Raw genomic sequence first — 14,235 nt, 5'->3', positions numbered from 1 at the left:
AAAATCACTAAGAATATATATATTTTTTCTTTTGTCAGGAAAAAGAGGCTGTCTTTCTTCTAGATGATAAACATATAAATGAAATTAATTTGCCATCAGGGAAGACAAAGAAAAAAATCCCTCGGCTGCAGTCACTGTTAAAAAATGTAGTTGTCTTAACAACATCAGGAAATGGTAAGTATAGTATTTTATGAATTATAAACTCATGCTATTTTATTTATAGTTGTAACAGTTTGGAAAGATAAAATACCTAAAGTATTTCTCAGTTCACTTTCAGCTTTAAAACTGTGGCTAAAAAGCAAGGGAAGTAATTTTAAGTACTTCACATTAAATGCTTCCAAACATCTCTCCCCTAATGAACACAGGTGCTTGGTTGGCAGGAATACTTACAACAGGAGAGCTATTTCTTTGGAATAAAGATCAGGACTGCTTGAAAATCATTCCAGCAATCGAAGAGTCTAGGAAGGTTGTTGTAGCAGCACAAGGTAAATGTTTCCAATTTGTCTTTTGAAAATGATGTAGAGCCAAAATGTTTTTCCTTTTTTTTATTGGGTGTTATTGCACAAATAAAAAGCTATATTCTTATTTTGGTTTGCATTTGTATAGTTTGTTTGCTAGCTAAGCTTTGAAAAATGTCTATTTTATTACGTAAATGAAACTTTTTTCATTTAGAAATCTGAAAACTGTAATCCATTTTAAAATGCAATGCATATTTTATTTATAATGATTAGTTATCAACTGTAGAAAATCATTCCTTACATTATAAATATTTTAGAGGAGACGTACATTTGAGTTAAACACTATGCATCATTTTAAGTTTATTTTCTAGATAGGGTTTTATGACATGCTAACTGGAGAAAATACTGAAAAGTCATATAATTTATAAATCTAGTACTATTTAAGTTGTATATCATCATGTCATATTATTTATTGGATATTTTAACTGATACCATGTTACAAAGTGAAGTATTGTACAAGTAACCTATCATTTTAGGAACATCGGTAGTGCATTTAGGAGTTGAAGGTAGTAGATAAGTAGAGTACTTGTGCATCATATTTCTCATGAAAAGATGGATTTCAGGAAAGACCATCTCAGGAAACACCTCTAATGGATGAGTCCTATGGGAAAGATGATTCATAAAATCCATACAAATGGTCATGCCATCTGACATTACTGTTGCCAAAGGTCTACTATTAGTGATGAATCTGGAAATGAAAGACATTTAAGGTGGCAGCTTGGATTTGTTGTGAAAGAGATTAAACTAATTTACATGTTAATTTATTTAATCTAAATTCAGCAGAACAGCAAAAATTATTCTGACACATTGTTGTTTTTTTCCAGAGTGTTTGATGAGATTGTACTTGTATGTGTCTGGAGATGGCAGAAAGGCACTGTTAACTACTCCTACAGCATGTGTCTTTCTGTGGGAGAGCACAGAACATGAAAACGAACCCTCTTATAGAAGTTCTTCTGGGCATTGGACACAAATTTTGTCTGATGAATCAGTGATGTTACCTTCTACTGAAGAAAAAGAAATTGGAGTGCATGCTGCTTTCATACAAAATGAGGTAAAAAATGGGACCTAAAGTAATCATGTAATCTCGTAAATAGATTTGAGCCACACACAGAAGGTACAGTAAGCAATGTCTGCCTCTTTCTAGTTTGTAGGTTTAATTATTCAGTTTGTAGCAGATTTAATGGCAATGTGAGAACAGCCATACTGAATCAGATCAAAGTTCATCTAGCCCCATATATTCTTGCATGCCTTACATTCCTCAAATTTCTAAATGACAACATTATGTTATAATTTAAATAACTACTGAGCTAAATATATAAGTAATCATGTACAGTCAAGATTTTCAGTTTGGTTTGGTTTTTTGTTTTTCCACAGGTACTGGGAGATTGCTGTTTGTGCTCATTTGTGTTTTACTCTGAAGAGTGTTTGGTACTCACATTTTTGATTCTGCGGTGGCATGAATATAGCTTTAAGTATGTTAGGTATGTTCAAAGTTATTTGAAGTTGCATTAGCTCGAGAGGAAGTTTTTACTATAAAATACAACAGGGTTTTAAAGCTGCACATGAGCGTATATTTACATTGATGTAAAATTAGTTTATGTAATCTCTCATGTGTTCTGTCATGTTTTGAATCTTCTTACTCTTCTATTTAGAACAGTTGATTTCCATTTTCAAACTCTGAATAATCCAGTCTTGGATGGCATTCTACTGTCTGAGGAGGTTGTTCCTGGCTAGAATGCAAGTGTTTTAATTATGTGGCATGCATCTCTCTATTTGTTTTCATGTTCTGTACATGTAGTCGAAACTTTTGTCCCATAAAAATCATTCTCATCATTTGGACACAAAAATTTTAAATTCATATACTAATTTGTAAGGTTTCTGAAGAAAACTAGTGGGCGTTTTTATTGTACATGTTTCATGTGTCTTTGTCTTGCATGGTGTCTTCTGTGATACATAAGTCATTCCATTCAACGTTAACTGAATTATCTCTTGTTTTTGTGGTCTTTTTTGGTATTCAGTTCCTTGCCATACCAGATCCACTGGGTGCAGCAGACTTGTTCTCTTGTTAATTTGATTCCTCAGTGTGTACCTGTGAAGTCAAGAGGAGCTTTGCTATCTGCATTTGCAAGAGATGGACTGTTACTTGCAGTAGCTGTTAACCAAAATGATCCAAAGGTATGAATGAAAGACAGTGTGTCACTGAAGCTAGTAGTTCAGTTTGCATGAGGTCTGGTAACAAGAATTTAATAAAACATTTTAGAACTAATTTTCAGCTTATGTAGGAGCAAGTTCATATTACTACATGTGATTATATTCATATTGATATCTATAGCTAAGAAATTCTGCCACAACTTTTTGAATGCTGTTATTCAGCTGAGAAACCCATGTTATCTCTTCTCTTATCTCTGATCTCAAAGAAATACAATAATAAAGAAATTAAAGTAAGTTACTGCTTTGTGTCTGTAAAACTTCTGGATGATTCACACTCAGGCTTCAGCCTAAGACATACAGGAGGTTATGACCTCTCTTTATAATGTTATTTCTTTTAATAAATCAGAGGCCAAATCCTAATGCAATTTTTAGTGTTGGTGTTAATGGGGAAATTAACCAGTTTATTTAGTGTACAAGGATGTGGTGATACTGCCCTTCAAAGCTCCAGTTATTCACCAACATGACCGGAGAAGAGTAATTTTACTTTAAGGGTTTTAGAAAAAAATATTAAAAGGAATATCTAAATATATATTTGGTATATAATAATCTTTAACTATTTTTCAAATATAGAAATGGGCATACAAACTAATAAATACTCTTAACTTGTGATAAATATTGAAATGCAATGTCGCTTTCATATGGAGTAGGGTTTCCAGGACATCAGATATAATGCAAAATACACTAGTAGAACTTACTTTTACAATATTGACGTTTTGATACAAACATTAACAGTTTATTTACATGTGCTTTTTTTTCATTCTAGGCAACTCAGATTTTGTTTTTAAACACCCTGAATTTTGTGACTGTTTCGGGTAGCCTTAAAGGTTGTAGTAGCAAGAGTAGCACCGTACCATCCAAGTTTATTAGGTCAGTAATCAATGTTTCTGCTGTTATATTTTTTGTCTTTGCTATTTAGCTAATAGCTAATCATTGCTATTATTTTTCAGGGGGGTGTTTTTGTTTGTGTTTTTTGTTTGAATAAAATTAACCTAATGTTTGATACAGAGATCTGACAGAAAATACCTTTCCTTCCCAATATAGATCTTACTGGGTCGGTGACATGAGCTGGACTCCTGATAGCCTTTTCTTGGCTTGCATGTTAAAACGTGGGTCTTTGATTTTATTAACTTGTATGGGTGAATTGCTGACCTTGATTACTTCCGGCTGCTCTGTAGAATTTGGACCAGCAGAATTTATTCCATTTCATCCACTAATAACATACAGGTAAAAGGGCTTGAAAATGTTTATACATCATTGTCTTATGATTATATCTTATTTTCAAACATACTTTTTTTATGAATTTAAACTTCATCTTCCAAGTTCAGTCTTTTGATTTTCATGTGTCTTTTCAATGTTTCTCATCTATAGTTGTATTCCTTCTAACGGGTTTGTTATAACGAAAATTGGTATTGTGATAGCGTTAAGTATACATTATTTGACTTTTTTTTAATGTTTGGATTTAGTAATTAAAAATAGCATGTTTTTATGATGCAGGAAAAAACTAAATTTACACAAAAAAATATACAGTTGATTTAATCCAGTCATTTCTTTATTCTTTATTATAAATTCTTTATTTAATTTTACTTACAGAACTTTATATCATGTTTCTGTTTCAGATATGGTAAATAACATATCTGTGTGGACAAAAACTAGTTAGATGTTCAATTTTTGGAGTACATTTTTGGTGTAAATTTTGAAATTCTGCTGTTGGGTGTATCAGGGAATAAATGGATCTCTGTTAATGCTTTGTAGCATAAATTGAAAGTTAAAAAAAGTAGTACATTCTGAATACTTAGAAGAAACAAACCAGAATCTAAACATTACTATATTGAATGTGTGTGTTACATATATATATGTAACTACTACATATATATATATATATATATATAGGATAAGATATATATATACATATATATCTATATATCCTATATATAGATATAGGATATATATATACATATAGATAGATAGATATCCTGATATTACTACTGAGTGACTGAAGCTGGATAGCACGTAAATGTAGTATGTCATCAAAACATTCAAAGCGTTATAATACCTTCCTACACTGTCTAGTTGAGAAATCAGATAGTAAAATGTGTTAAAATACATGAATTAGGGTTATTTATTAAATATCTGCATCTACTTTGTTTTTAAATAATCTATTCAAGCTTGGATAACTACTAAGAAACAGAAAAACAACAGCAATTTTACCCAGTATTTAAAGTGTTATTGGGTTAGCATTACAAGATATGCACAACAGTTTTCTAGAACTCCGTTAAGGATTCATTCTTTTTTTTTTTTTTTTTGTAAGAGAAGACTTTGTAAAACCTCTTTGGTTAGAGAAGACTTGTTTGTTGATTTTAAAATATTTGTGTTGAATGTCTGAACTAATTCAGAAATATCAAGATTCAGATCTTCAGGGACTTTTTGGTTTTCTTATGTGACTGTTCGAAGTTGAACAGGATTGCATGTTCAAATGCTTGTCATAGACAGCAAGACCTAGGTAAGAGGGTGTGATGTAGAGATTTAAATTCAAACTGGGGAAAATACTGTTTTATTTTTCTAAAATTCATAAAATCAGAACTGCAGAAAAATAGTGGCATGTTGCAAGCGCAAACAGTGTTACCCAAAGTTTACTCATCTTGAGAAAATTTAGACACTTCCTTAAAATTCTGAATGGGGCTATTGGGATGGTAGTGGAAGTTATATAAAATGTTCTTAAGTTATTTCTTCTCTATTCTATTCATGATTACCATATGTGATATTTGCGTCTTATTTTTTTGGTTATGTCTTTTAGACAGCACCACTCGTGTCAAGACTCTAGTCAGACTCTTGGTTCTTCAGCCTCTGAAAGTGACCTCATGAGACAGAGATTCTCTGTTGCTTCACACTCAAGATTGCCCTACCTCATTGTCTCTGATGGATACATGATAACAGTGCTAAGACTTCCTAACAATCTTACACCAGCAGGATTTTTAAGATCCCTTTTGCTTGATTCAACCCAACGGCTGGAAAATGTCCGAAGGAATCTAGTGAACTCCAAGGTAGGGTTATGGATTTTTGTGTGCTTTAAGTAAAATAAAACTTCATACATATAAAAATGCACCTTTTCAAATACAGTACCTCAATTTATTGTGAAATTAGTGTAAATTCTTTTGAAGTAGGAAGCAGTTTTGAGGATGGCATTGAACTGAAAAACACCGAATTTATAGTTTTATTCAAAACTTTATTCCTGTGAAGACTAAGTAGCATTTCAGTAAAATGTAGTAAAAAACATGGACATAGCCTGAACTGTTATTGTATATTCTTTCTTAATCTATGATAGAATAGGGTGGATTTCTCTATAGAGTTGCTTCAGAGCGTCAACTGGTATTGTGCCACTCTGACCAACTCATCCTCTCAGAATGATGCAGAAATTATTATGTAAAACTGCTATGTCTCTAGGTAGGTGTTGTTCTAGAGTAGTCAGCAGCAGTCCCAATGGTGTTGTCTATATTTATATTAGGGCCTTAACTGATGTTGTTGGATAAGGCTTGTTAAAAGTTTTTGGGTTTATTTTTGTCTCACTTCTTAGTAGAGCTAAGTCCAGGAAAATGGAAACCTTTGAAGGAAAAGGTTTCGCAAGTGTTACCAACCACCTAGCTTCCTAAGAAGATAGGTATTGAGAATTTTTGTGTTTGCCATTATACCACTTGTCTTCAAATGGCTATCGGTTTGTCTTTAATTTTTTTTTTTTGAGAAATGGGATATTCTGGTATTTATGTATAAACCAGGAGAGTGGGCAGGAATTTGAGGCAACATTGAAAGATATGTTGCTGTTAAGAATGTTAGTAATTAGGCCCTTCTTGCAAACATATAGGATCATTTGAGGGATCAAGAAAGCAGATTCCTTCAGCATGGAAAAAATAGAGTTGTCAAATACTGAGAAAATTCAGAGTTCCAAAGCATGGCCAAATCATGGTTTGTTTCTATGTGAATGTATACCTGCTAACCTGTTCTTCCTTTCTGTTTGGGACTTTAAAGCTGAAGCTTTTCACCTAAGAGACCAATTTCCTTGTTATATTTACCAGGTATCTGGTTTGATCTTCCTTGACACAGATAATGATTTGTATTTTTATTGTCCATTTTAGTTTAAAGGGAGACATCTGCATATGCGATCACTGTTGTCGTTAAAAGCTAGTCTTTTAAGACACACTCAAAATCATAACTCCATCAATCCCAACATTCCAAAATTTCTGGAGGAGGACACAACGGAAATGAGTGAGAAAACCATGGACTTACTGGTACTTAATAGCATTTTTCCACTTATAATTGTACAAATTATTTACTTTTAAGGTATTTTAGATTAAAAGGTGTTGCTTCACTATATTAAAAGGTGTATAGCTTCACTATATTAAAAAAAATAGTATCATGCTATAAGGTATATTAATGGAAAGTATAATGTTATTATCCTAAGAATGTAAGTTACTTATCCTCAATTTTAGAGGATTCAAAAAATCTGTATATCTCTTTTGGAAGAATGGCACAGTAACTTTGATCACAGAACAATCTCCCAATTCCATGTCACACCTTTGCTTTTTTGTTTGTTCTTTGTAGTTTTGGGTTTTATGTTGAGTAGCTTCTATATTTTACAAATATCTGGCAAACACTCTTCCTCAAACTCTTGGTTTAATAAAGAACGGGTGTTTATTTCTTGATTTAGACACTCTTTGCAGTCCCTACAGCATAAGTGATTTTTTTTTTTTGTTAGGTAATAAAATTTCTATCTGCACAACTATTCCAGATAACTGTATTTAATTTGAGCTCTAGGTGAAACTGATAATGAAGTAAATATTATTATCAATTAGAGTTAGTTAAGAATAAAAGTTCCATTTTTGAAACTCATTAAATGGTGGGTTGCAGACTAAGCTCTGGCAATAGGCTTGAATTAAACTGTTGTCTTTTATTTTTCCTTTCCTGGTTTAGGATTGTGAAGAAGAATCAGATGATGAAAAACATTTTCATAATAGCTCTTCCAGTTGCATTAGCCAAAGAATCCCCTCATTTGTTGGTAAAGCTGATCAAGGCCACTTAGAATTTGCATCAATGTTTGATACTATTCATGCAAAAGACAATGCTGAAGAGAAGGATAACATTTCAGTAGAACTGCATTCCATACAGAAAAATCTCCTTGCTGCTTGGCAAATAGGGGTTTTAAAAAATATGCAAGAGAAGGATACTTTTCTGAATTATACAGTAAGCTGCATTACCCATTTTTTCAACATTCTTCAGTTTGTGAAGTGTTCTCTGCTAAATCAGGATGCGCTTTTATGCAAGTCTGTGAAGAATACTCACTGGATTCATTATGTTTTAAAATATTTTCAACAGTACTTAACCGTCTTGCACTGGCATTCAAGAGGCAGTCTTACTGGTCATGTGGCAAAGCTGACACTGCAAACTTTAAAGCTGATGCTTGTTCAGCAACAAGATCTGTTGTTCTCCAGAAACCTTTTTGCATGCTTCTGTCTTTTGAAGATGGTTTCTCACACTCTAAGTAGCATATGCATACCACAGTATGAGAATTTTCTTGCATCTCCTGATGGTCGTAGTCCTGTGGAGCTTGACTCACTTGTTGTGCCTATTTTCCTACTTCTTGATGACAGTGCAACTCAGAAATTCAGCTCACTGAAATCTCTGCTTAGAGAGCCTCCTCGAGCAGTAAACTATGATGAAAAAACAGAAAAAAGGTATGAATTAGTTTTGCCTGGAAGAAGTATTGTAATAGCTATTTTGTTTTTCAAATATACAGTAATTGCAACATCCTTTTGTTTCTTCTATAGCTCACTCTGTGGAAAAGCATGGTAATCTATTAAAGCATGCAGATGGGGTCTCAAACCTAAGTTGAATATAGTTCAGTTACGCTAACTTAACTTTCAGTTGGTTCAGAGATAAACGATGGGGTAACAGCTTGCACCAGATTTTACAATTTATGTTGTTTTTACAGCATTATGTCCATTCCTTCCCCTTCCAAGCAGAAGTTCTGAATTCCATGGAGCCATAAGGTGGCTCATATGCAGTATATGTATAACATGGGTTTGGTCAGCAAACTTTGCATGTGATTACATATATATATGGTGGCCTGGAGCAAGAAGCAAAACTGCAGTATGTGGAAACACTGAACTATCAGCAAGCACTTTGAAGTTTTACAGAGGCTTGAAAGAAGCTTTCCTCTTAATACAGTGGAATATATTTCTTCAATAAGCTGAAAATACAGTGTTAGGTTCGTTGTAAATTTGATAGGCAATTGTCTCTTACATGATGATCCACATTCTGGGTTAGTTGTGCTCCAGGTATTGAGTGGTGCATTTATTAATATGACTGGCTCTGCACTTACTAGTATTGGAAGCAGAAGTGCTAGAGAACAAGATGCAGATGTATTACAGTTTTGTGTAAGCTTTCTCAGGTCTGTGGCAATGTCTATTTGGTTGTTATTGGCAAGTTGATTACCTGTCTGAGCTGAGTACTATTTAATAGTACTGTTGAAGGCTGCAGGGACTTGTTCATTCTCTGCAGTCAGCTTTCCCATGACTTCATTTTTCTGTTATGCTTACTTACATCATATATTTCATCAGTCTTCTTTACAGAGTCACCGATAATGTGCTTTGAGATTTATCGGGGTTATTTCATGTCACTATTGTTTGGATAGCCAGGGATTCACTTTGAAGACAGTGTTTGGGTACTTGAAGGATCCTAATTCTTCTGAATTTTCATAAGCAGCAATGTGTATTGATCAAAAAGCGAAACCCAGGGCAAAAAGTGTTTATTTTTCCCATTATTGTGGTGAGGAAAATAGTTATTAACATAAACATAATTTTGCTTTTAAATTCATAATGCAAAACAGAAAAAAAAATGAACTGTTTTGTCTTTTCATATTTTACTTCTTGAACTACAGATTGGTTGTACTATGGCGACTATTGTATAAGAAAGTGGTTTGGTATCAGATGCAGCTGAGCAGAAAAGCATACAAGAATGCAGAAGAGGAGTCTGTTGTCTCATTGCTCTTAAGTCATATACAAGCAACTCTCCAGTCTTCAGGAGTGGCCTTAGAACAACATTTGAAGATTAATTCTGTAGCTGGTTAGTACTTCGTAAAGAACTAAAACTGTTAGGTAGTTGCACAGTTAACTGAACACTAGAAAATGAGGTCCAACTTAATGAGAGTCAGTAACTGTCCACCAAATTAAACAGTAAGTTAGCATTGGGCTTCTTTTAAAATTTGGTTAGAACTCTTCTAAATACTTAATGTCTACACTTGTACATACTATACTTGTTTTATCCTATAGAGCTTGTTGAGCTAAATAAAAAAAAATCTATTAATTTTGCTTTGAATCAGGAGCTAAAGGATATGAAGGAAAGACCCGAATCCTGCTCTGTTTTATTTCTTCTGAGGTAGATTGGCATCACAATGCTTATCTTGACTGGATTTCTATTTAGAAATCATGCTTAGTCTGTGTGAACACTGTGGGCATGGACACATCATGTACATAAATGCAGGCAGCCTCAACCAAGCATCATTAATGTAACATAATGGACTTAATCTAGCATATTTATTTTGTGAAAAATATATTGCTGTAGCTTAATTTCCTACACAGTTGTGTCTGGTGCTCTATCTTCCACACTGTGTGTGCATGTTTTGTTTTGTTTGTTTTGTAAATCATACTGCAGTAAATGTGTGTTTGCACATGTAAAACTGTAACTATGTAGAGCTTTAAATGTATTGATATGTGATTTTTTTTTAAAGGTGAGGAGAATTTCCTTTTAGGCTCATACAGAGAATCTGTGGATGTTTGGAAAAGATCTCTTTGTGAAATCAAGGCAAAGGGTAAGGGATAAAATATTTTCTTGATGGGAAAAGGGGAGAGTATGTATAATTACTTTGTGTAGTTATTTGTGATTCTCTGTTGCCTTGTCAAAAAAAGAGGCAAAAAAGATAAAGGATGCATGTTTAAAGTTGATCTGGAGATTGAATAGACACCAGCCAGAACTTTGATTGTTCTTTGAGAAAAGCCCATACATTTCTACAATGATATCAGAGTTTTCTTCTGACTGTAAAGTACTTGGTAAAGGAAGGATACATTGTGCAGAAAGAATTCAGGTTACTGGAAGACTAGTGGATCTCAAAGCAATTTCTTTGTACTTTAGGCATCTCTTCTATAAAGGCTAGACTACCTTGAGCTGTCCTGTTTGTCTGTCTTAAGTTATACGCTGTAGTATTTAGAAAACTGCCATATCTCTTTAAGTAAAGCCATTATGGATTACAGTTAACCCACCAGTAACTTAGAGGTTGACAGAGGATTGTATATCCTAAAACAGCTGCTCCTGATTCCTTCTGCTCAGCTTCTCAGAGTAGGTATTTGCGTAGATATCTTTCTGGAGTAGGAGGAACTTATACTTTCAGACTTGCTCTGTCTGTTTTCTGTGGTTATTGTTTCTTTGTGTAATGACTTTCCTCCTCTTTTAATGCAGGAGGAAAAAGAGCATGTTTTCTTCAGACTAGATACTACCTTGCTATACTGTTCTGCCACCTGTATCACTATAACTTGTGTGAGGCTCAGGGACTCTGTGATCATCTAGTACAAGAGATTCTGAGGCGATCACAGGTCTCAATGAAGCAGATGGAAAAATTTTCTGGTATGTCTGAATTGTGTAAAACTGAATGTGTATCTTGATACTGTTTGAGTAACCTAGTATCTGATTTATATGCCATCACACACACACTTAACATCATGCTTTTTTCTTTACACTGGACTGAAGCTGATGTCAGACCGATTTCTGTTTTAAGTGACCTTAGAGATATTTTTCTGATTTTCAGATGTACTTTCATCTTTATGTGTTGGAGTAAGCATTCAGTCAGCTTTCACTGTATAATTGATAATGAAAACTTGGCCTGTATAAATAACCCTAGATTCAAATCAGTTTAAGGAAAGTCCTTGGATAGAAAAAATAACGGGGAAATTATGTGATTTCATTCTGTATTGTTCTACCATACTTTTATGATACAATATGTTGAAGTAGTTGGTTTAAGATTCGTGAACGGTTGATGGGATTTTTTTGAAAAGTTCTATGTTCTTTTTCTCCAAAGTCGTAATGGCATCTGAATTTCCAAATGTAAACAGTTTTTTGACAGGTCTAAATTTAGATATTAGAGATCCATTTCTCATCATTAGAAACCTAATATAAAAGTCTCTTAATATAACTTGAAATTAGTGAAGAAGATTTAGCTATGTCCTAAAAAATAGTCAATAAATTTAATATCGTATTTTTAGTATTAAATATATACCTTATAAGTTGATTAAGCAATTTTAGTGTTCAAATATAAAATCATTTTCCTCGAATGTTCTAATTTGACATCTCTTTTTAGATAGCAAGTATTCTCAGCATGAACTGTGGATGATAACCGATGTGCATACTGAAACTGCTATGGCTGTGATTCGATCCATGGCACGATTCATGGCTGCTTATTTCACAGATCAGCCGCTCTATATCTTTCCACCCCACAATGTTGACATCTTACACCCACTCCACGTTGAACCAGGTATTTTTCTTAAAAGCAGTTTAATTTTCTGTGTTTAGCTCTTATCATTTTTTCATGTTTATGTCAATGTTGTCTATTGTGCTTCAACTTGGTGGTTGATGGTTTCAACATTCTTAGTGGTAAAGATAAAATTATTTTTCCAGATATTTTTTGTCAAAGAGAGTGTGTGTCTCTGTGTGAGATTAATTTTTCATTTCTTGATTATTGATAATATTTTGCTATTTAATGTTAATAGTTTGTGGGCAACTGATTTATGTAAACCATAGGTTTTTGATTGTTTGGCTTTTTATATTTTTTTCCTATGCTTTGAAGCTAATTATCAAAGTGTGATACTAGATTAGGCAAAAGGATGACGGGATGAGTTGTCTTTTTTCTCACCCAAATTAAGCAACATTAGAATTTCATGGTTCTTAATATTACTGTTATCTAGACCTATTGCTCTGACTGACTTTGATACTCACAAAAATGGGAGAAAAGCAGCACTTAAAATACTCAAATTGGATCTGTGGTATGGTGTAGCTCAAACTGAAAAGCCACCAAAAAAAAAAGCAACAGTTTTTTTTTGCTTATTCAGCAGTGTCTTGGAAGTCACAATGCTTCAGACACCAGGACAAGTTGCAATGCCAAGCTAGTATGTCACTGAACCCAAGCAGTAGTTGTTAGTTTACGTCCTGCTTTCAGCATTTTTCTGAGAATGAGTATTCATCAAAGTTAGTGGCTTTTTTTTTTTTTTTTTACTGCAAAAGATTCTGTTTGAAGAGTTGGGTTGTTAGGAAACTTTTCATAGGATCACAGAATGTTTGAGGTTGGAAAATATCTGTGAAGGTCATCCTGTCCAACCCTTCTGCTCAAGCAGGACCACCTAGAGCTGTTTGCTCAGGAGCATGTCCAGACGGCTTTTGAAGATCTCCAAGGAGGGAGAGATCACAGAATCATCTAGGTTGGAAGAGACCTCCAAGAACACCCAGTCCAACCTCTGTCCTAACACTAACCAGTCCTCCACTAAACCATATCACTAAGCTCTACATCTAAACGTCTTTTAAAGACTTCCAGGGATGGTGACTTAACCACTTCTCTGGGCAGCCCATTCCAATGCCTAACAACCCTTTCGGTAAAGAAGTTCTTCCTAAGATCCAACCTAAACCTCCCCTGGCGCAACTTTAGCCCTTTCCCTATCGTCCTGTCACCAGGCACATGGGAGAATAGACCAACCCCCACCTCTCTACAGCCTCCTTTAAGGTATCTGTAAAGAGCAATAAGGTCACCCCTGAGCCTCCTTTTCTCCAGGCTGAACAAGCCCAGCTCCTTCAGCCGCTCCTCGTAAGACTTGTTCTCCAGGCCCCTCACCAGCTTCGTTGCCCTTCTCTGCACTCTCTCGATGAGTCCTCCATGTCCTTCTTGTAGCATGGGGCTCAAAACTGAATACAGTACTCAAGGTGCGGCCTCACCAGAGCTGAGTACTGCTCTGAGCAACCTGTGCCAGTGCTCTGTCACATCTGCAGTTAAAAGGTGTTTCTTGATATTCACATGGAACCTCTTGTGTTCCAGTTTTTACCACTTGTTTCTTGTCCAATCACTGGGCACCAGTGACTGTTCTTTGTCCCCTTCTTTCTCATATTTATGAACGTAGATACGTTCTGAGCCAGAGCATACTCTTCACAGAGTCAGAGAATGGCTGACGTTGGAAGAGACTCTGAAGATCATCCAGTCCAACCCCCTTGCTGAGCAGGGTCACCTAGAGCACATTGTGCAGGATGGCATCCAGGCAGGTTTTGAGTATCTTCAGAGAAGGAGACTCCATGATCTCTTTGGGCAACCTGTTCCAGTGCTCTGTCACCCTCACAGTAAAGAAGTGCCCTCTCATATTCAGCCGAACCTTCCTGTGCTTCAGTTTGTGCCTGCTGCCTCTTGTCCTGTTGCTGGGCACAACTGAAA

General features: G+C 34.8%; 1 protein-coding gene across 5 annotated transcripts in view; it reads left to right on the top strand.

Moving 5' to 3' along the window:
* Positions 1-14,235, top strand: part of CPLANE1 (ciliogenesis and planar polarity effector complex subunit 1) — a 57,111-nt gene that overhangs the window by 2,256 nt on the left and 40,620 nt on the right. For 3 of the 5 annotated variants that reach the window (XM_068667962.1, XM_068667960.1, XM_068667961.1), the window contains exons 3-16: positions 39-174; positions 366-485; positions 1,343-1,569; positions 1,893-1,999; positions 2,537-2,693; positions 3,493-3,596; positions 3,771-3,953; positions 5,524-5,770; positions 6,857-7,009; positions 7,692-8,452; positions 9,658-9,842; positions 10,507-10,587; positions 11,232-11,396; positions 12,127-12,300. In XM_068667962.1, coding sequence (XP_068524063.1) covers positions 39-174; positions 366-485; positions 1,343-1,569; positions 1,893-1,999; positions 2,537-2,693; positions 3,493-3,596; positions 3,771-3,953; positions 5,524-5,770; positions 6,857-7,009; positions 7,692-8,452; positions 9,658-9,842; positions 10,507-10,587; positions 11,232-11,396; positions 12,127-12,300 — 2,800 coding nt within the window. Of the gene's footprint in view, positions 1-38; positions 175-365; positions 486-1,342; positions 1,570-1,892; positions 2,000-2,536; positions 2,694-3,492; positions 3,597-3,770; positions 3,954-5,523; positions 5,771-6,856; positions 7,010-7,691; positions 8,453-9,657; positions 9,843-10,506; positions 10,588-11,231; positions 11,397-12,126; positions 12,301-14,235 lie in introns of those variants that run through there. The other 2 variants (XM_068667963.1, XM_068667964.1) reach the window with 2 other exon arrangements.

Source organism: Anas acuta, chromosome Z (genome assembly GCF_963932015.1).
Source record: "Anas acuta chromosome Z, bAnaAcu1.1, whole genome shotgun sequence".
NCBI classification, from domain to species: Eukaryota; Metazoa; Chordata; class Aves; order Anseriformes; family Anatidae; genus Anas; species Anas acuta.
The sequence above is the reverse complement of the archived record's forward strand: the minus strand, read 5'-3'. Positions and strand labels throughout refer to the sequence as shown.